At 38.8% G+C, this 24,317-nt stretch overlaps 1 protein-coding gene across 2 annotated transcripts in view; it reads left to right on the forward strand.

Moving 5' to 3' along the window:
* Positions 1 to 24,317, forward strand: part of LOC149150241 (pectin acetylesterase 8-like) — a 397,641-nt gene that overhangs the window by 70,164 nt on the left and 303,160 nt on the right. For both annotated transcript variants that reach the window (XM_089437942.1, XM_089437943.1), the window contains exon 4: positions 12,494 to 12,567. In XM_089437942.1, the coding sequence (XP_089294068.1) occupies positions 12,494 to 12,567 (74 nt within the window). The remainder of the gene's footprint in view (positions 1 to 12,493; positions 12,568 to 24,317) is intronic.

A 24,317-nucleotide genomic window follows, 5' to 3' on the forward strand; every position in this document is an offset into this window, starting at 1 on the left:
AAATCTTAGTACGGAACGAGATAATGTATGCAGAGGATGTGCTCTAGAAAAGTATGCCAAGGCAACATTTCCTAGGAGTAAACACAGGGCCAAGATTGTACTAGGATTGATACACTCAGATATCTGCAAACCTATGTCCACCAAATCTCTTAGTGGTGCCGAGTATTTCCTTACCTTCATTGATGACCTCTCAAGGAAAACTTGGATTTATTTTTTGAAAACCAAGGACGAGGTTTTATGTTGATTCAAAGAGTTCAAGGCTCTAGTGGAGAATCTGATTGGGAAGAAAATAAAAGTTTTGTGCTCAGATAATGGATAGTATATCGATAAGGACTTCATTGATTTTTGTGCTAAGGAGGGCATCAGAAGAGAGTGGACAACTTCGTACAATCCGGAGCAGAATGGAGTAGTAGAAAGGAAGAACAGGACTATTGTAGAAGCAACTAGGTCCATGATGTATGATCTGGATATGGAAAAATTCCTGTGGGCAGAAGCATGCAACACAACAGTCTATGTTCAGAACGGAACTCCTCATCAAGCGTTGGGCAAGATTACTCCAGAGAAAGTTTTCACAGGGAAGACGCCTGAGTCAGTCATTTCAGGATATTTGGGAGTTTAGCATATTGTTGCATACCCGAGAAAAAGAGGAAAACGCTGGATCAAACTGCAGAAAAGGGATATCTAGTGGGGTATAGCGAGAACGCTAAGGCATACAGAATCTATCTTCCAGGGAGCAGGAAGGTAGTGGTTCGACGATATGTAAAGTTCATGGAGGACAGAGCTTTCAGAAAATCTCGTGAGATGCCTTCCAAGGAGCATTCAAAAGAAGAGTCGTTGGTTAAACCTCTTCAACCAACAAAGTAAAGAATTCTTCCTCGGATCAGGAAGATTCACAGGATGAGGCGAAGCTAACAGAGGCACATGCTGGAAGAGGAAGAACTAGCAGGGAATTTCGTCAGATTCTGCGAGACATAGAGGACTTCATTGGTGCGCCAAGAAACAATAAGAGGGAGCGAAAACAGCCAGATAGATGTCAGGCATTAGTAGCTCAGGTTGGGGAGCCTTCCAGTTTCCAGGAGGCAGCTCAACATTAGGTTTGGCTAGATGCGATGGTAGAGGAGTACAACTCCATAATGGTGAACGATGTCTGCGAGGTAGTGCCAAGGCCTCAAGACAAATCAGTAGTAGGTTCGAGATGTATCTACAAGATCAAATACACTGCAGATGGCAGTGTTGAGAAATACAAGGCTGGGTTTGTGGCTAAGGGGTATGCTCAAAAGGAGGGAATTGACTACGAGGAGACCTTCGCCCCGGTATCCAAGTATACATCTATTAGGACCGTGATATCTCTTGCAGCTCAGATGGGGTGGGTGATTCATCAGATGGACGTCAAAACGGATTTTCTGAACGGGGTAATAGAAGAAGAGGTATACTTTGAACAACCAGAGGTCTTTGAGACACATGAGAAGAAGTCTCATGTATGCAATTTGAAGAAAGCCTTGTATGGGCTGAAACAGGCACCTAGAGCATGGTATGGTCGAATTGATGGCTACTTGCAGAAGATGGGATTTGTCAAGAGTGACACGGATCCGAATCTCTACTATCTAGTTATAGAGAATGAGCCGCTAATCTTAGTATTGTATATGGATGATCTCTTTCTGACAGGATCATCCAGGCTCATTAGGGACTGCAAGAAGAATCTAGCCACAAAATTCGATATGAAGGATTTGGGACTAATGCATTACTTCCTAGGGTTAGAAGTTTGGCAGCAGAAGGGAGAGATCTTCTTTGGGAAAGGGAGGTATGCTATAGAAATTCTGAAAAGATTCAGGATGGAGGACTATAGACCCATGGCTACTCCAATGATCACCAACTGGAAGAAGATTGATGCATCAAAAGACAAGAATGTTGATCCCATCCTATACAGGCAGCTCATAGGGTCCCTGATGTATCTGGTCAATACTAGGCTAGACTTTTGCTACACTGTCAACACCCTTAGTCAGTTCATGGCGGAACCGAAGAGGGCGCACTGGGCAACAGCCAAATACGTTCTTAGGTATTTACAGGGAACAGTCGATTATGGACTCTTGTATACCAGGGGTAAGGATATCAAATTGAGTGGATAAATTGATGTAGATTGGGCAAGAAGTTCAGTGGATCGAAAAAGTACCTCTGGGTACTGTTTCAACATTGTATCAGGAATGACTTCTTGGTGCAGTAGGAAACAAAAATCCGTGGCTCTTAGCTCATCTGATGCAGAATATATGGTGGCGAGCACAACTCCATGTGAGGCCATATGCCTTAGGAAACTGCTTGTGAACCTATTCAGAAGGAAAATGGAGGCAACTAGGATCATGTGCAATAATCAGAGTTGCATCAAGCTCTTTGAGAATCCAGTGTTTCATGATCGGCCAAAGCATATTGATATCCGGTGTCACTTTCTCAGAGACTGTGTCCAACGAGGAGCTGTACAGTTGAGCTACACTCCTACAGGAGAACAGGTGGCAGACATCCTCACCAAGGCCCTTGGAAGGACAAAGTTTGATTACTTCAGGGAAAAGATGGGGATGATAAAGAACCCGTTTCAGTAGCAGAAATGGGGGTCATAGCAGCACGGATGCAGAGGGAGTTGTAGTGTGGATGCAGTGTTGGGAGAAAAGGACCAGCAACAGCATGGATGCAGAGGGAGTTGCCGTACAAATGTAGCAGTGGCAGTAGCAGAGCCATGGGCAGCAGTATAGGGTGCAGCAATACAAAAGATGTTGGGCAGGGAGGCTTAGCATCAGCACAGGGATCGATGTCGGATGATCAGGGTGATACTCAGTGAGGAGTATTACTAGAGCACAGTCCTCGCTAAGAGGGAGTGTTGATTTGGGGGAGCATCGAATGAGCTCTAGCCATGAAAATGGTGGCAAGGCTAAATCACATGAGATCTACAAGTCCCATAAATGGTTTGGGCAAAATCTAACCAGTTTGGAAGATATTAAAATAATTAATATTTTTAATGGAGTCCCTAAGTCTAAACTTAGGGAAAATAAAATATTAATGTGAATTAATATTAAACTGAGTTAGAATGGTCCAAAAGTCATGGATCAAGCCAGATCTAATCTTAGCCGTTGATTAGGGACTTAATCTCGGCCGTTGATGTATCAACGAGAAAAGTATAAGAAGAGACTTTAGGGTCAGTTGGAGAACACACTGAGGGAGACTAGTCAGTTCGATTTCTGGAGTGGGCTTAGCTGAGAAATTTGAACTAGTGGTATGGAGAGAAGTAGGAGGCAGCAAGTACGGAGCAGAGAGTCAGGATCAGCCACAGAAGACCAGCGTAGAGGCAGGAGAGGTAGACGTAGGGCCTTTCAAGCAAACGCTGAGGCAACAGGGGACTATGCAGTCACTAGAGGACCTGCGTGGGTGATGCAAAGAGGCCCAGGGTTGAAACAGACAAGAAGGGGGTGATGCAGAGTGTCTGGGAGCTACACAAAGGTCAGCTATGCTGATGTTGGGACAAGGAGAAGTGCTGGAGAATTTTTCTCTCTGTTGGGTAAGCCAGTTTGGCACCTGGTTGTACTGAAGAATTGCTAAATAATAAAATCCTCCCTCATTGCACCGGTTTTCCCACATTGGGTTTTTCTGAGGACTGTTGTCCAAAATATCTCTGTCGATATATTGATTCTTGTGCATATGTTTGTTCCTGTATTATGGTGTGAAATCTGTAGCAGAATTTATTTTGATGTTTATTGAAGGAATTTCATAAATAACTTATTGAAAATAAGTAGGCAAAGTAAATCAGATGTTGTAGCGATAGAATTTTCACATCATGCTCTTGATCAATGTTGCACGAAGCGGGGGAAAAACGAGGATGTTTTTTGGAAGCGGGGATGCGGAAGCATCATTTTCCAAAAATCTAGGAAGCGAAGCGTCTGCTATATATATATATATATATGTTTTTATATTTTTTTGCATTTATAATGAAAACAAACATCCCAAATACCAAATTAGTTGTAGAAGACATGAAAACATGCATAATTTTGCATAAATCAAGATAGATATGGCATCCATGATTCCATTGTAGTTACTAGTATGCACATCAACCATCTATATTCTAGCAATTACAAACATACATCAAATTTTTAAGCATATTATAAAACATAAAACATTTAAGCATATTATAAAACATAAAACATAGAGCATATTATGATTTATCTAGCAAGTGAGCAACTGTCAACATTTGTCATGTCCAAAATTCAAATAATAATGTTTACAAAATATGTCACTTGGTCACCGCTAAGACAAAAAAGGTTCAAATTCACAAGCCTACAAGTCTAATGATTAATCTATGACAAAAGTAGTCAAATTGTGAATATATCTACTAATCTCTCCTCCTTCCACCACGAAGAGAACGTGGCGGTGGGCCTCTACGTGGTGGCAATGAAGAAGATGTTGCGTGTGGAAGTTGTGGCAGTGGCACTGAAACTGATGAAGACGAACCCCCTGCTGTTGGTGTTGAACCATGGAACCTAGGAACCAAGGGACCAGATGAGGGTGGCATCTCAACACAATCATCATCATCCTGGAATCGCTCAAAAAATCCATGCAAAAAAAACACTAGTTAACAAAAAAATTAAAAACATGAATTAGAGAAATGCTTTATGAGGAAAATTCATACCATAATGGACATACCTGGATAATAGCATCCTCTAATTGCTCTAATCGCAACACTCCATCCTCCAAATTGGGTTCCTCTGGATTCTTGTCTCAAATCAATAGGTCTTTATTAGTCTTTGCATCATCACAGTAATGGGACAACAATCGCAAGTTGTAATGAACATAAACCAAGCTCTCTACCCGATCTAAACTAAACCTATTCCTTTTAACACTGTGGATGAAAGAATAAGAGATCCAACACCTCTCTGCAGAAGAAGTGTTTACCACCTATGATAGCACCTGCAATGCCAAATTCTATAGAAGTGGATTAGCCCCTCCATGCATGTTCCACAACTCAAGAGAATAAAATGTCTCTCAATCTCTAATTGCATGCATGCTCCCAAATGGACCATTGTTAAGCGTATAGTTGCTCAACTGTCTCCGTACCATGGCAGCCTCCTCCTCATCAGGGATTAATTTACTCAATGCAATCATATATTTTTTGTGAACCTCTTGATCTTGGTGTGGTTTTCTAGGTGCTAGTGTTGAAAGCCATGATGGATGATAGTATTTAGGTGTCAAAACATATGCTAATGCATGCAATGGAACATTTAGCATTTCCCATCGGTTTTCCACCTCTACAAGAATATAATGTACAAGTTGATATCTCTAGGCTCAACAATGTCTTTAATATGCCCCAACATGCTATCCATTTGCTCATACACCTCCCCAATTATTGGTCGATCTGAATCTCTAAACTAGATCATGTAATAAATTGGTTTGGTGAATTGCAAAACATATTTAACCTGTGACCAAAACTACATGTCAAGAATAGTGTCCTTGGCTGCATTAGCACCATCTCTATCTGTGTTAATTTCATCCCATGTTTCAGCTCACACCAAATTAGTTAAAGCTTGTCTCACCTTCACTAGCCGCTTAAAGGTGAGGTAATAACTGGCAAATCTTGTCTTGCAAGTTTAAGCAACTGCAACTTGGAGTAAGTGCCATAGAAGTAGTTTACCCTTGTATGCCCTGTGATGAATTTAATGAGTTGCTTCTCTCCTGTAAAGCTCAGTAATCCACCCACATTCTTTATTCTTCACAATATCATGCATCAAAAGGTTCAATGTGTGAACTAGGCACCCAGACCAAAAGATGTGTGGATGAGTACGCTCAATAACTTTTCCTATTGCCTTACAATTTGTTGCATTATTTGTGATCACTTAAGCCACATTTTCGGACCAACATCTTTGATTGATTGCAATAGGAGATCTGCAATGTTTTGTGCAGATGCACTTATGGAGGACGAGTCATGACATGTAATAAATACTGCGCCACTAGCAAAAACACCAAGAACATTTATCAAATGTTGGCTTCTAATATTTGTCCACCCATTTGATACAATGGATACCCCAGAATCTACCCACTCAATTGTAAAACATGTCAAAGCTCTTTGAACCTTAGCCTTTACTCTTTCTACTAACACTATTCTAGCTTTCTCATAGTTGGGGGCCTTGTATCCTTTCGGGGCTTCATTGATGGCCTTTACCATTTCATGCCAATAGGGAGAGAGAAGCACATTGAATGGTACACCGCAAGCACAAAGAAATTGGACTATCTTTCCATCCACATCATCCCTCCCAGCAACATTAAGGAAATCCCCTATTGTTCTTTTACCTTCAGAGCTTCCAGAAGTACCATGAGGAGATGAGCTACCAAATCTAGAGGTTGCACTTGATTCAGAATGAGTTTTTTGTTTCTTGTTTTTTTGTTGTGCAGCCTCCTCTATTTGGATGTATTTTCTTCTTTGTTCAAATGAAATGTTTGGGTAAATTTGTATCCCCACAGGACCCTTTTATCATCACTGTCCAGCACCCCACAAAGATGCCTCCTCACATAGGTATATGAACCACTAAATGATTTTCCTCGATGACAACCATGAGGGCACAAAAATTTGTAGCTTCCACCACCCTTTCCCCCTTCAAGTTTGGTCACATAGTTCCACAAGGGTGTTAATGCAACTTTCCCCTCTAGTGTTTCAGTTTCCCCTTCAGGTTCAACTTCATCCCCTTTCTCTTCAAACCCTTCCTCCTCATCATACATTGGGTCACTCATATTGGGACCACTATCCTCTTGTGCTTCTTCCCTTCTATTCCTACTCCCCCTTGCCATCATTAAAACCAAAAGTGGAATGAATATGATACATAGAAGCCAAAAGAACATCATCTTGGAATATGGATATAGGTGGTGGACAACCTACAAGTAAAGGAGCAAGTAGAAACAATGGGGAAGAGTAGGAGAGGGAGGAGAAAAATACAAAAAAATGTCAAAAAATAAGGGAGTTTGGGGTTTGCACTTACCTCTTTAGCTCTTGTAGATGAGGTCCTCCAAGCTCTTGCTCCAAAATCCTCCTCCTTCACTCCTCCAAGCTCTCCTCTCTTCTCTTCTCCAACTCTCATAAACTCAAAGTGAGTAAATGAAGGATGAATGGGGGCCTTATTCCTTTCATTCCTCACCCTAACCCAAGGTGGACCCACCCCCAACAAGCAAACTCACAAAAAAATAATTAAAAAAAAACTGATTTTTTTAGGCCGCGTGGCGCACTTTTTGGAAGGCGTACGAAATCGTACAGGATCCGTACGATTCGGCCTCCGAAGCGCCGCACTTCATACAACCGAAGTGTCGTACAAAACGCACTTCGGAAAAACCGAAATGCGCTTTGGAAGGACACTTCCGGAATTTCCAGGAAGCGACATTATCAGTCTGAAATGCGTTTCAGGAGGCACTTCCCCCACGCATCCGTACGAACCGCGTTTCAGGGGTTCGATCCCGGGGGGGGGGGGACATTTCCTGCAACATTGCTCTTGATCAAATGCCAATCGCATACCCTCATGCATGATAGAATCAAATGGAAACATTGCAAACCCCCAAACCATGAAATCCTGAAAACCCTTAAGTCTGTTGAATTTTGAGTGAACTCTAAAATTCTAGTTTCTCCGTATGAAATCCAATGAGGTCGAAACCACTCTCAAACATCCTAAGTCATTTCATGGTAATGTTAAAAATTTAAGTAAAAGTGATGCTTTTCTTAAACGGGTTGTTTTTGGAGGGAAACAACTCCAAATTTCCCTCAAAACAACGTCAAAACTCAGAAAATTGCATTCTGTGGGGTTTGTAGCTGGCCTAGTAATAAACCAGACGGTTTATGAAGGAATCGACCGATTTATGGGAAAACTAGTTGATTCCTTCATAAATTGGCCGGTTTGGACCAATTTTTGTGGTTTTTTGGTGAAATAAGCCCATAAACTGGGTTTTTGTCTGATTTGACCGATCACAATTATTTTTGGACTAGAGTCCCTAGAAAAACCCAACTTGGGAAAACCAGTGCAGTAGCTGAGGATTTGATTATTATGCAGTAGTAAATCTGAGTACAAATCTATGGAAGCTCAAATCTACCTTTCCATGCAGAGAAAATGACTGAGAAAAGTCTAGTGAGAAAAATCTCACTTCCACCAATGATCCGACACTGACCTTAGCTCGAGATGAGCTGCTCTTTGTTGCCTCTGCATCACCCTACGCAGATCTGCATCACCCAGATCGAACCAGTATCTCTCTCACTCTGCTGATCAGCTGTTGCTCTGGAAACTCAATCTTCTGGCCTTCAGGCTCTCACTCTGACTCCTGCCTCTGAATCTCAACTTCTCCTCAGCAAATATGGATCTCCCTCTGTAGCTCTACGTTGCCTCTTTGCACTGGGTCAGCCTCTCTATGAAGTATGATGTCTCTCTGCTATGCACTCAACGGACTGGAAAAAATTCCTTTCGGCCTTTTACTATCACTGCCCCTCTCTCACTGCTTCGAAACTACTGAATCACACCCGACAACACACATCTACTACCCTGGAGTTTGATTTCCCAACAATATCAAATTCCTTGCTCCTCAAGTGTGTTCTCCAACCCCCATCGAATTTCTTCTTATAATCTTTCGTTGAGGCTTCAATGGCCAAGATTAAAACATAATCGATGGCTAAAATTAGCTATAAATTGATCCACATCTTCTTCTAGAAGATTCATACCACGACCTAATTAATACCCTTTAATTAACCAGATTTCCTAAGTTTAGACTTAGGAATCATTTAAAAAAGTTAATTATTTTAATTAAGTCGTCTCTAGGTGGAATTTCCAAAAACGATTTATGGGTTTTGGAGAACAATCAGAGTTGTGCATTAGATGGTGGGCAATAGAGCTAGACATCAACAGCGTAATAGGAGGTGTTACAGAGACAAAGTGTTCTTCAGTGGGTTGCAGCGCTAGAACACATTCCTCGCTAAGAGGAAGTGTTGATTTCTGTAGCATCGGATGTGTTCTAGCCTCTCCACAAAGTTTTGTGGCTAGAACACATCCGATGCTACAAAAATCAACACTTCCTCTTAGCGAGGAATGTGTTCTAGCACTGCAACCCACTGAAGAAACACTTTGTCTCTGTAACACCTCCTATTACGCTGTTGATGTCTGGCTCTACTGCCCACCATCTAATGCGCAACTCTGATTGTTGGATCTGTGCTGCTGCTAGCCTTGCTGAACTGTTGCCAACACTGCATCTGCACTGCAACCCTCTCCAACTGTTGCTGCAATTGCAACAACTACAACGAAAAAGCATCTAAAATACTGAACCAACTATGGTCAGTATGATGCATCTGTCACCTGAGTCCTGACTTGTTGCTAGACTCTGTGCTATCACTGAAGCCTTTGCGTTGCTGCAAACTTTTCTCTGTGGCAACTACATTGTTGCCAACTCTGCATTGCGCTGCCTAGTATCTGATTGCTACTAGCTACTGCATCTGTCACTTTAGCACCCGACTGCACCAACTATCACTGATCCATCCTCTACTGCATACTATGGGCTCCCGTAGCAAGGTATTGATTCATGAGGTGGACCTCCTCAAGAATCCTGTCCATCTTGTAGCTCTCTGGGGCTACAAAACCAAATCACCCCACCTCACTTCTGGAGCTAACTCAGTGATCATGGCAAACTCTTCCTCCAATCTAGAGGACAACATGTCGATTTCTGCGGATGCAGCCTGCTAATCTTGCTTCCCCTCTTTGTCCTTCTTTCTGGGAGGACACTGAGTGTTGTAGTGGCCAAGCTCACCACAATTGAAGCATTTCACCTTGGAAATGTCCTTCTTCCTCCTGCGATGCTCCTGTTGCCCCTGTGATGCGAGCACTTCGGGGAAAGAAATTTCCTCAAAAACTGACCCTCGTGGCCCAAGGCACTGCGATGCCTTAAGAGGGTTTCAAACTGTTGTCTCTGCAGAGATTCCAACTACCTCCTTCCTTCTGTGCTAAGCTCTCTAGCTTACGGTTTGTGCTCTGATACCATGTGAGAATTCGAAGACCACAAATCCTACTACAACAACTGATAATGTTTCTTCTATTTGTTAAATTAATCAACCAAATTATTTGCAGTTTCCTATTGAAAATATTGAAACATATACACTGCAACCTTCACAAAATAAATATTGAGGAAGAAATAAAAACACTGGAAGAATAGATGCACACACAATAAAACATCATTACTTTTGGACCAATGTCCCAAGAAAAACCCAACTTGGGAAAACCAGTGCAACAATTGAGGTTTTATTATTATGCAGTAATAAATTTGAGTACAAATCTATGAAAGCTCAAATCTTGCTTTCCATAAAGAGAAAATTATTGACAGAAGTCTAGCGAGAAAAATCTCACTTCCACTAGTGATCCGATATTGACCTTAGCTCAAGATGAGCTGCTCCTTGCTATCTCTGTGTCACCCTACACAGATCTGCGTCACCCAACTCAGACCAATGCTCTCTCAGTCCTTTGATCAATTGCTACTCTGGAAACTTATTCTTCCTGCCCTCCGGGCTCCCACTCTGGCTCCTACCACTAAATCTCGACTTCTCCTCAGCAAAATATGGATCTCCCACTGAAGCTCTGTGCTACGTCAGCCTCTCTGTGGAGTACATTATCCATCTGCTATGCACTCACCGCACTGGAAAAACTTTCTTCCAGCCTCACTATCCCTGCCCCTCTCTCACTGCTTCGAAACTACTGAATCAACTCTAGCAACACACAGTTGCTACTCTGGAGTTCGATTTCCCAGCAATATCGAATTCCTTGTCTCACAAGTTTATTCTCCAACTCCCATTGAATTTCTTCTTATAATCTCTCATTGAGGCTTCAACGACCAAGATTAAAACATAATCGATGGCTAAGATTAACTAGAAATCGATCCAAGTCTTCTTCTAGAAGATTCTCATAATGACTTAATTAATACCCTTTAATTAATCATTTTTCCTAAGTTTAGACTTAGGTACCATTAAAAAAAGATTAATTATTTTAATTAAGTCATCTCTAGGTGGAATTTCCAGAGACGATTTCTGGGTTTTGGAGAATATATGTATTCTAGCTTGTCCACAAAGTTTCATGGCTAGAACACATCTGATGCTACAAAAACTAACACAAAAGGTATCGTTAATCAAACCCTAGCCTGCTTCCTATTGGCCTCCTTCCCACAACCTACCTTAGATCCCAGCTGCAAAAGAGTCAAGGGAAAGTTACATCTAGATTAGGTATTTAACTGAAATAACCAAAATCTCTACATCACACATAGGTCATAGGTTTGCATATCATTTAGGTTAGTCATTCATCTTAAGCAACGAGTGTATATCCAGTCATTTGGGTCCAATTTACTATAAGCAAGGATCTGTGACTCCATTAAGGCACTGGTATCATACTTGAAAATCTAATCTAATCAATAATCTTGCTCAATTTCAACCAAGTGGCTAGGCCACTCATCCGTGTCTCCCAAATAAGTTGGTTCCCAACTTGTCTTCCTTCGCCTCATTTCATAGGGACTACCCCCCCTAACTTGCTATTGGGAGACAACAAGAACAGAGTGGGTAGGGATCAGAGTGACAACCCCCACCCTGAGTGTTGTCGCGGTGCCTATACAATCCAGGAGACAACACATCCAAAGCAAGTAAGCCTATTATCTAAGCCTATCTTGTGCATAGGCTTTAGGTATCACTCTTCATCCTATCATTGATCCATTGTTGTCACTTGACCTAGTAGTTGCTCTATAAGACCCTCGTCCTAGGACCCCTACTAGTTTGAGTGATAACAGGAACTAAATAGACTAATGAGTTGTTCTCTAGAAGTAATTATTCAGAAAGGGATATTATGAAAAGTTCGATATGTTTGGTTGTATTGTGACTTAGGAATCATTTCCAAGTCATTCCTTAATTACTATGTATCTATGTTGTGGTGTGATATGCATGACTATGTTGTTATGTCTAGGAAACTGCTTCTGTATGAAATTTTAATGTTTATAACTTTGGCCTCTGTTTTTGTTGCATTCTGATTTTTGTATATGATACTAGATAGTCATGAGAGATACATAGAATATTAAAAAGTATCTTAGCTTCAAGCTTACTTTCGAACAAATTCAAAGGACAATATAAAATGATTGAAATAATGCAAAATCATCTATTTCAATTTGAAAGATAAGAAGCACAATGAAATTTTGTCTCCTAATGTTAATGAAGAGACTTTCGATGCATTGAGTGATGACATTTTCTTAATATAGCCACTATAATTGAGCAACATATTTTATTTCGACTCATAATATTGATATTGCTTGAGACTAGTTAAATCCTCCAAGGTTATTATAGCATAAAACAGATTCAATATATGTATATAAGAGTATAATTGAGTAGAGTAATTATAAATGTTGAACAAAATCCCACCTGAGGTACAAGCCATTTTATCTTCTAAAAACTAATACCTTTTCATATCAATGGATGTTACAGACTTTTATAATTGGAATAGGGTGAATCTTTTGTATTGTGATGGAGCTTCTTTTGCTGGAGATGTGGAAGAAAAGGTGAGTGACGAATCCATTCAAACCTAGTTATATTAGCTACATTATTGGCCTCTGCCAATGCATCTATTGTATAATGTTTGAAATTTAAAGTCCTTAATAAAATCCTTATTATGCCTTGCATATATTTACAGTTTTGGGTTTGCTAATCATCTTTTTTCCTTGGAGAAAAAAATTTTAAATTTCATTTCAATAAGAAAGAGAGACAGATATTGTATAAGCTTTCTGCATTTCAAGATCATCCCCTGGAAGGATGTAAAACAAAAAAAATAATAATGGATAAAAGCCTAAAATGAACAAAAACAGATTCTTGAATTCCTCAAATGATATGTCAATCTGTCATATTTATTCTATTACAATAGAACATTTTTTTCATAAATAAGGCTTGTTATTCTCCAAGGAGTAACTACCTTAGAGGCACCCTCACAATGGTGTTATGTTGTTGAGTTCATGAGTTTTCTTGCTTAAACTCTCTAGGCATGGACAGTTCTCTTAGTTTCCCCTTCAAACATATGACTGTGTTAGCTAAGTTGTGGTATATGAGATGCTCCACCCTCACCTATCATACTCGCAAAGGCACTTATTGATCATACATTTTGATTTTATCATGCTCTATTTGATCTTCTATGCATTGGTTTCTTACTTGGATGTGGTACTATAACTTTTAGGCCATGCAATGAACATGGTAAACACTAAATGAGTTCCGATAGCACTTCATAACATTATAAGTTCTATTATTTGCCTTATCGTACCATGGGGCACATAATTTTCCTTTAGAAATTTTGTCGTCTCTTGTGTCAACTTGTACTACCAGGAAACTAGCATCTTCCACATCCTAACCATACTTAACACTTTCCACTTTCCCCTAATCACTTCATGCCATCCATAAAAATGGCATTCCCATTCATGTTTAACTTGTCAGAGGTCACCAAGAAAGGTCTAAATGTAGAAAACATGTCATTTAAGCAAAAAAGGCTAGAGGTGGAAAGCCAATAAAGCTAAAAGCCAAAAATGCAAAGCCCTAGCAATGCCACCTCACTACATGGTCGATGCTCCTAGTCTCATGCTTGTCTCTGAATATCTAAAGAAAAAGTGTAACAACCCATCTCAAATCACGAACAGCATAGCAATATTAGCATGCATGTGAGGCATGCATATGATAGCTACATATGCATGCATCATATACATTGCACTAGTATATGTATATATATATATACATCGACTATATATCGACTATTCATGGAGAATGTCTAAATATAACATAAATGAATTAATTATGAAGGGGTAAATTAAACACCTAATTCTCGTAAATAGAAGAAAAATACACTCAGTAAGAAATATAGTTGAGTTTATTCATATATCTACATGTATAACCCAAATTGTGTACTAATAAAACTAAACCCATAAACCTTATGTTTAAACTTGATATTTTATTAGACATAAAGTAATATGTAATATTTAAAATCATCACGGTTTTATATTATTTAAATTAAAGTACCATCTGTCATAATTAAAGTGTTGTGACACCATTAGATATATGAAGATCTGATTCTATTAAAGGCAGATATCATGACAAAGCAGTCACCGCCTAAAGAAAATCTGATCCTTTCATAGAGGCGGTTAACTGATGCGTAGAGGGGGAGGAACCTCTGCTATAAAAGGGGGGGTGTTCTATGTCTCAAGGGGGAGGAAGGTTGGATTCACTGTGAGTGGAAAAACTGAACCGGGGGCTGTTGAAGGACGAAGGAGAGTGCTGTTGAAGGAAGGAGAGGAAATTTATCCATACTGCTTATAATTCGGAACTATGAGCCTTACTTGTTTTGAAGTCTCTGGGCACGGGGGAACGGTATGCTTCGGTTGAGAGGCATACTGGATTGAGTATCCAGGTATACTCGGTTCGGCTGGGTGGTTTGGTCATTCGGTAACGGGAGAAGTTCTGCAGCAGATCACCGCAACAGCCGTAGCAGATCAGGTAAGTACTCCATTTCACCAATTCATACAGTTTCACAGTTCAGTAATCTTTACAGTTTCGGTAAGAACTTCTTTAACTTAGGAGAGTCATTACATATGGTATCAGAGCTGGTTCAACTTTCGGACCTGTTAAGTTTGTTAAAAGATTTAAATTTACCAAAATAAGGTGGTGCAAAATTCATCTCCTTGACAATGCTGCAGTAGTTATGTTTCAGACAATTTAATATGATGCAAATTAGTGCCAGGACAGTCCCAAAGCTTATATCTCCTAAAATAAGGCACTGACTGCTTATGCAATTGAAGTTTTCAGAATTCTGGAATTTTTTTATGACAGTTCTGGTATTGGAAGGAGTTAAATAGAAGAAGCTCTACAAGAAAGCGAGGTGACCTTCACCCCATCTCTTGTGATTGCTGTTTTGCACAGCTGCCAGAAACATGGATATATTGCGCTAAGATTTTTCTCCTGGGTCGGGCAGCAGTCTGGCTACTGCCATACTACTGACACATACAACATGGCCATCAAAATCACAGGCAGTGCAAAAGATTTCAGGTATATGAGAGGCCTGTTAGCATATATGAGGAGCGAAAGTTGCCCTATTACAGCTAATACATGGACTATCATTATAACTCAGTATGGTAGAGCAGGCCTGACAAATGCTGCTTTGCTGAAATTCAAAGAGATGAAGGATGATAACTGCAAGCCTAATGCAAGTACATATAAATATGTGGTGACCAGGCAGCAAACAAACCATTGCTATAACCAGTGTTTGTCCCTTCAGCATACAGCAGATTGGAAAAATTATCACAGAAATTGAGGCACAACAATAAATCTATCTAAAGGAGGGCATTATGTCCCATATTTCTGGCAATCATTTATTGAATCTAAGCAGTAACACATGATGCTAAGAGGCTGATTTCAAGTGTAGAGATATAGCCTAATTTGAGAAGCACTTTGGCTTAGGAAATTCCTCACCATTGAAAGAGGACATCAGAACTATTAGGGTGAGTGTGTTTCAGCACTGTGTGCCTAATAAGGAAGCCCGCATGAAGAAATTTTTAAGCATGTGCAGTGTCAAATGGAATGCCTGTGTGCTAGTATGATCAATGGACAAAGTACCAAATTGTTCAGAAATGGTTTCTCAATGAGATATCAAAGTATATGGATTGCTCTCATGCTTGACTTACGATGAGGTTGATGTCTTGAAAGAGATGTCCAGCACTTGAGGTCACTTTAAAAGGAAAAAGCTGCTGCTGTAGCACTAGTAAAGAAAGGAAGAAATATACAGGCAGCAATGCAAGTAGTCCAGGAGATGTTACATGCTGGTTTTATGCCAGACAAATCTTACTAAGCTCCTCCTGCACAATTCAGCCCGTGAAAACCTTTAACAGTAGCACATGATGATAGGCATCAATGCTAGTAAAGAAATCTCATAGTTGGGCAAGCATACAATGATAATTCAACAATACTCTGCTGTGATATCTCGTTCTTTCGTTAGTTAAAGAATGGCCAAGGACGCAGAGTATTACGAAGTTCTAGGAGTGAGCGTTGATGCTTCAGCATCTGAGATCAAAAAAAAAAAGCATATTATATCAAGAAATCATCGACGGTAAAGAATTTGAGAGAAATTTGCATCAATGAAAAGAGCACTTCAGTCATTTAACAGAGTCGCTGGATAAAAAAAAAAAAAAAATAGGACTGTTAATGAAAGAGATTAATGTAGTGTGGCAGAGCACACAAAGCTTTCACATGGGGATAAATTCTGGAAAGAATTAACATTGGCACTGGCCCTACGTTCGGTTAGATTTAAAAAAAAATCGAAATCCATTGTATCTCAACCACTGGTGTATTAACACGCCAGATTACATAAATTTGATGCCAGCTAATCGATTGCGTGTTAAAATAAAGCGTGAGTTTGGTAGTTAATGGACGCGTAAAGAATTACGTGCCCCGTGGGCTCTTATGAGTCATTAGGCGCCGATATTTCAAAAGTAACTTTGGAGTGCTGTAGAGCACCGCCTTAGCTTATTTTTAGCTTCAGCCTGCGGCTGGTCGAACTCGCGACATCCTCAATGGTATTTATATGAATTGCCACAAGTCCGATGGCCGGCTTAGGACGCATAGTTTCCTCGGGATCGAATCACTCGCAGACATGAAAAAAAACAGAGGATTTTGGGTGGATTCAAGGTGAGAGTCTTCAAATCCCGGCAACGGAATCAATAGCAAAGTAGGTTTATGCTCACGCTGCTTTGAGCGTGTTGTTGTGTCAACCACAAAATCGAAGCTCGAGCCGTCCGTCCAGTGACAACAGCTTAGCGTGTTGTTGTGTTAAACACAAAATCGAGCGGTCCGCAGCAGGGTTTCTGGAGAAAACCATAAGAAAATCGCGGAAACGGGTTTTTATATATTCAATACTATGAGTAAGATGAAAGGGTTATTTAAGCCCAGAGAGCCCGGAAAAATGAGCATGTACGTTACGGAGTTACTGCTTATAATTACAGTCAACGCTTTATTTAAAAAAAAAAAACCTGTGGCGATTCAATCTATCAAATTGTTTGGTCAATCCTTGACATTTTATTGCTGATTAATAACTTTCTTTAAATATTTCAAAGTGATTGGTACAGCTTGTGATGAATTGATTAAACAGAGACGGCAGTGCTTATTTTAATTTCTGATGCTCTAGTTTACAATTCGACATGCGTGATCTTGGTTTTGTTCGTATTCTTATCTTTCTTTTGTATTTTACAATATCTAGTTTTAGTTTGTTAATCTTGAAGAACCCTTCTTCCCATGACTTTTTACCCATTTCTCTGATCAATAAAATAAAAAGAACTCTCCCCAGGATACACCGAACTTATGTTCGCTAGTGGGCCATGAAACTGTAGTATTTCCCTGTGAATTTCTCACATGGAAGCCTTCCGATTCCAGGTGGCATTAAGTGATATTACTGCCTGTGTGGTGGTACAAATTTTGAGCAGACTCGTGTGGAGCAAATTGCTGTATTGCTGGAGTCGGGTAATCTGGAGATTGACGATGATGAAGCTACAAGATCACCCTCACCTCCACGAAAGTATGATTCATCTGGGCAAAGGACAAACTCTAGGGAGGTAAGTAACATGAATTACAAAAAAAAATGACATTTGAAAGTAATAGTTGACCCAAGCATCAACATGATGCCTGATCATTAAAGACTATATCTTAACATGCCTGCATTGATTTCAGACCCAACAATAATTGAGGATCAGTAAAAAAAAAAAAAAAAAAAAACCAAAAAAAACCTGTGGCTTGAATCTGAGCCAAGTTACTGGCTCATGTATGTTGTTATAATTAGGACTTAGGGGCTCTGTATGAGCATAATCAGTTTGTCAAAGTGTTCATTAGAATTTTCAATTATATGATATGAATGATTGTTATGGTTTCTCAACAGACTGCTATTGTTGGTGGGTATGTCACCGTTAATTTGTGTTTATAGTTAGGATTTCTGGATGCACATAAGCATTCTGTCAAAGTGTTGGCCTTAGAACTTCTTCTTAATTAACTATTCAGTTTCGGTTTTGATTCTAAGAAGAGGTACTATAGAAAAACATAAATATATGTATTTACTATTGTTCGAGTGATTTCTGATCTAGACTGCTATTATTGTTGAGTCTAAACAAACAATTTTAGTTGTTGGTACCAGAGACTCATTGATTGTGTTCAATGCACATTATCACATAATTAATGTATTCTGCTATTGGGGCTTGAGAATTATATTGCGTGCATGCAAATGATTAACAATAAACACAGTAGCTGCGTATAAGCGTTGGGTCATATCACAAGCATGCACTTGCATTCACAATCAGAATTAGTAGTTGTGGACCTTTTAACTTGAAGCTGGCCTTGACAAGTTCCAAGTGCATAACTATTGGTATATTGTTAGTCTAATGCAATGACTCGTATCACAAAAATTCACACTTTGCACAATTATTATTACACAACTGTTCTTGTTTGTATTCTCACCGAGTCTGATGTTTCTACAATAACAAGAAGACCAGAAATTTTCAAACTATATTATTATTGTAGGAGATACCTGATTATTCCAATTTCACTTCTTTCACATCCCCGAGGAATGAACTATCAAGTAACTCAGTATTTCTCTGAATTGACATTATTCATTCCTAGGAGAATTTATATCATTCATGTTTAATATTTATGAAGTGAAGTTATAGTGTATGGTTTTCAAAAGGAATTTCAATGCATATATTGCAGGTATACAATAGATTCAAAGGGGTTCTCAAGATTCAGGTGATTGCAAACTTATATCTATGATAAATAAAAATATGTTCCTCCTCGTGTCAGTATAGTTCATTGTCAATGTGGCATCTCACTGACGTGTTTTTTTTATAAAACTAGCTACTCGTTTTCCTATAAGATTCATCTGTTGGTAAAGAACAAGCTCTACAACAACTTGTATAAATCTCCTGTGGTACAAAAAAAAAAAAAAAAAAAAATTTACATTCTACAGAACAGAACTTTTCTTGTCTTTCATCTCAATGCTCACCAAGTTATCAATGTTTCTTCCGTATTTGATGTTTCTATTCTCATTTTATAATGACTTCATAAGTCAGGGACTTGGTTGTAAACAGTAAGAATCGACATCGATATGTTAAACTGCTGGTTCAATGTCATTTTGTGACACCTGTTGCAGAGCAAATTAAATGCTTTACCCAGGGGTTTCTGATTTGCTGGGGAATTCAACACTCCACCAGTTTCTTCGAGCTTTAGAACCTGAAGATCTGGATCTAATGTTGTATAGGAAGGGTACATTCCAGTCTTGTGAGAGAATCAACCTTTCCTTTGTGATCTTTATAGGACATTCAATTGTGGAAACCTTGCACTTGTGGAAGTCTTCTTGGGTCAGTATAGTCCTTGTCTTTACATATTTTGAAGGATCTCTCTAAGAAGGATTTGGTTGGGTTTTGCCCTGGTCTTGGACCTAATTTCTGGTATCTCTTATTGTGTATTGTGATCTCTGCTTTCTCCTTACTACTGTGGTTAATTTCTGAGGTACAATTATTTGTTGATAGAAGAATAAATCTAAAAGAAGTATTGTTAACCTCACAAATAATATCTGAAGTTTAGAAAATATTGCTTGTACTACACTATATTTGGTTTCTAACAAGGAACCCGAGCTAGGTTAAGGAATAAAGTCGAAGATTACTTGGTTCCTGAAGTGGCAGTTGGAGTATCAATCCTTGCACTTGGAATCATCAGCGGTATTTCTCAGAAGTTTCAATCTTGGAAGGTACCAGTGAAAGAATGGTTAAAGGTATGATCACCTATCTGATTCTAACCTTTCTAATACTCAGTGATCTCTAAGTAATGTATCTATGGCTCCTGAAATTGTACTGATATTATTGATCCTTTAAAAAGCCAGAGATCAAATTGAGCAAAGTATTAACGTCATATATCATCCTTGTTATTGTACTTCTTGGCATCTTATGGGAATCCGAATTGGTTTTTATTTCGGTGATTTAACCTCTCGAGGGTATGGTCCAAATATATATGAGTAAGAAGAATCGATATCAAGAAGTCGTGGTATTGGTTCTCTTGAATCTCTGCAATCAAAATCAAGTCCCTGGACCCAATAAGCAAAGTCTCTCTGATGAGCTCGTATCTGCCTCTGTAGCCAAGTTATAATCTTTGGGGCATTTTAAAATTTGAGGTATTTTTCTAGAAAGATCTATTGGTTGGCAAGGGCATCTCTGTAGGTTTGCAATCAAGATCATGCTACCATGAAACTTCTATCATTCTGAAGTTTATATGACGAGTTCGACCTTTCCTTCTTATATACCTCAATTTCAACTATATTAGTGATGATCCAAGTTATAACATATCTCTATGATAGGCATTCTGTTAATTTTAGTTATGTTCTTTGTTAGGACAATTATTTCGATGTTCCATATTATCCCAATTAACAGTTCCATTTCATTTTGCAATAGCAATCACATTAACCATTATCACATTGGCGGGAACTGTAGAAAGAACAAATTTGATTAGGAAACTATAACGAAGAATACAAATGTAGAAGATTGTAGATTAAAAGAGAAAGGGACTCAAATACCGAGGATGCTGTGAATTGGGATGCAGTCAGATATGCTGATCTTGAAGATACTGCAGATGCCATCAAGGACCGAGGGATGAACAATGTCTTGCAGGGAGAATAAAACGGTTTCTTGAGATGCTTCACACAGACATTGGCAGCATTGACCTAGAGTGGTTGAAGGATATTCCACCTGATGATACAAACTGGCCTTTCCTGCCGATGATGATATGGACTTCCTGATGAGGATAGTATGCACGAGATTAACTCCTTGAAGAGTTGAACGAAAAGGAGTTGACGTATTCTCTAGAGATAAGTACTTTCTTAAATATTTTGATATTATGCTTTTAATTATATTAGTCTCTTGTAAATTGTAAATTTTGCTTGGATGAGTTCGTTTTATTACTATTTATGCTCCAGTAACACACAAGTGGTAAATGATGTTTAAATTCTTACAAACTTCTAGATACTCATTTTGTTTAGTCATCCTCCTTTATAATTACTAGGGGACCCACTCCTCAAACTGTCTTCTTCTATCTTACATAAAAACCACAAGTTGTTGAATGGTTAGAATCTGCTCTCGCCTTTATAATCAATGGTGCTCTGTAATGATATATTCTTCACTGTTGGATTGATGCAATTTAGGATCATTTTTAACAATTGTTTGAAGGCTAGTTCTGTTGTTACATGCATGCCTCACAAGGAATACACTGCTATTAAACGCCGTGTGATGAGGAACTAACTAAGAATTGCAACAGTCATTAACTCATTTATATAGAGGCATAAAAATAACTGGTATAATGCATAGAACTTAAGTTCGGACCCTGGAATGTGCACTGGCAAAAGATCTGGGAACAGTAGTTCACTTGGCATGAATATCAAGTCCTTGGTAGTGGAACAGTCAATAGGATCGGATACTACGCAACATTCAGACCTAACTTAGCGATAAGATAAGTGATGAATACAACCTGAGCAAAGGTTCCATGAGCATAAATTCAACCATAGGGCCAGGGTATTGAAAGAGTTCTACCATTTAAACATAGAGCAATGTTCGGTGTATTATTGTTAAAGGAAATGTTGAGTTCAAAATATGTTCCCCAAATATGTTGCATACCATACTTTTGAGCTAGGTATTTCAATCAATTTATATATAGAAGAACCCAACAATTAACAGTATTGTTAAAAAGAAGGAATAGAGAATTGTCCTTGCTAATGACTGTCCATATGATGCATTTCGTTACCAAGTAAGACAATAACCCAGTTAGTTGTTACTGAGCAAACACATGCAGATCAATGAAAGTTTGGAACATAACGATTTGTGCTCATAAGATCAATATCAAGGGTCAGTTAGCAATTTAAAGTCATGAGTTTTATGCACAAGCAATACACAAAAGAATGATTATATTGTAAATATGAAAGCTAATGACATGAATAGATTATGGCAAGGTATGTTATACTTTAGATGACATGTATGAAATATACATAAGCTATGTGTTTTTTTAATGCACATGTTATAAATGCATGGACAAGTGTTTATGATTGCAGATAAAATCCGTTACCAAATGACCACGTGATGACAGAAACTTCAGAACAATTAAGGCTCAAAGAGATTCCATGATAGGGTATTAACCCTGATTCTACTGGGAGGGGTGGAGGTGTTGCCCACCGTTTATCCTCTGAAAACCTGGGATCATGGGAGGATTGTGCGAGTCACGCTCCCCTAGACGTGTGATGATGATTGTCAGATGCCTACTGGGAAATCAGGTCGATATAGTCGACGCTGCCATCCTTAGAGTTTATGCATGGTTAGGTCAGTATAGCTGACGCCATGGCATACTCCAGTAGAGGACGGATAGGATGGGAGCGGAAGAGATTAGGAAGGATAGGATGATTTTAGAATAGCTTGGGAACCTGGTTTGGGCAAGGCATGACTATTAAAATTGGAAATCTATCAGCGTTCAAAATCACAAAGTTTAAAGTGTCCTCACAATCATAAATGAAAATTCAATCACATAATACAATCCTTACATACCTTAAAGGAATTATCAATATACCTTATAAACCCTTAACTTCGGGACGAAGTTCTTTTGAAGGAGGGGTGTATGTAACAACCCATCTCAAATCACGAACAGCATAGCAATATTAGCATGCATGTGAGGCATGCATATGATAGCTACATATGCATGCATCATATACATTGCACTAGTATATGTATATATATATATACATCGACTATATATCGACTATTCATGGAGAATGTCTAAATATAACATAAATGAATTAATTATGAAGGGGTAAATTAAACACCTAATTCTCGTAAATAGAAGAAAAATACACTCAGTAAGAAATATAGTTGAGTTTATTCATATATCTACATGTATAACCCAAATTGTGTACTAATAAAACTAAACCCATAAACCTTATGTTTAAACTTGATATTTTATTAGACATAAAGTAATATGTAATATTTAAAATCATCACGGTTTTATATTATTTAAATTAAAGTACCATCTGTCATAATTAAAGTGTTGTGACACCATTAGATATATGAAGATCTGATTCTATTAAAGGCAGATATCATGACAAAGAAGTCACCGCCTAAAGAAAATCCGATCCTTTCATAGAGGCGGTTAACTGATGCGTAGAGGGGGAGGAACCTCTGCTATAAAAGGGGGGGTGTTCTATGTCTCAAGGGGGAGGAAGGTTGGATTGACTGTGAGTGGAAAAACTGAACCGGGGGCTGTTGAAGGACGAAGGAGAGTGCTGTTGAAGGAAGAAGGAGAGGAAATTTATCCATATTGCTTATAATTCGGAACTATGAGCCTTACTTGTTTTGAAGTCTCTGGGCACGGGGGAACGGTATGCTTCGGTTGAGAGGCATACTGGATTGAGTATCCAGGTATACTCGGTTCGGCTGGGTGGTTTGGTCATTCGGTAACGGGAGAAGTTCTGCAGCAGATCACCGCAACAGTCGTAGCAGATCAGGTAAGTACTCCATTTCACCAATTCATACAGTTTCACAGTTCAGTAATCTTTACAGTTTCGGTAAGAACTTCTTTAACTTAGGAGAGTCATTACAAAAAGAGACTTGTTCAATGAAATGAACACTTAAGAAAAGGACAAAAGAGACAGTAAGAAACAATGTCGAGGAGAGACAACTCAATGCTAAGCTCCTCCTTAAAGGCTTATCTACGGGATTTTCTAGCTAAAGCTACTTGGTCAATGTTCTAGGACTTATATATCATTTCATATGACTTTAAGGGTCATCACATGAAGTTTTCTTCTTTCTTTTTTCATAATTTTCATCACATCAACTATCTTATACTTAGGGACTTGGGAAATACAATTTGTCCTAGGACTTGATGCATATATAAAGGTTAATGTTGTTACCACATGGTAATAATTAGGCAAATATTAAAACTAACTTTTATTATTAAGAGATTTTTCTTCTGGATCCATCACATAAATGTTAATTTCCGACGCATTTCGAACCAGCCAATGTGGTTCATCATCAGGACGAACAGATGGAAAAAATATGATCCAACAAGGGTATAAAAAGAGGAGGAGTTCATAAGCACCAAAAGATGAGGAATTCATAAGAACCAAAAGATTATGTCAAAGGTCAGAGAAAATAGCTGTTAAGAAAAATAATAAATCTAGTATAAGGGAAAACAACTGGCTCAAATTATAGGACACATGCTC

This window comes from Pinus tabuliformis, chromosome 9 (genome assembly GCF_031772625.1).
Source record: "Pinus tabuliformis cultivar Carrire ecotype Pingquan chromosome 9, CPIR1, whole genome shotgun sequence".
NCBI lineage: Eukaryota > Viridiplantae > Streptophyta > Pinopsida > Pinales > Pinaceae > Pinus > Pinus tabuliformis.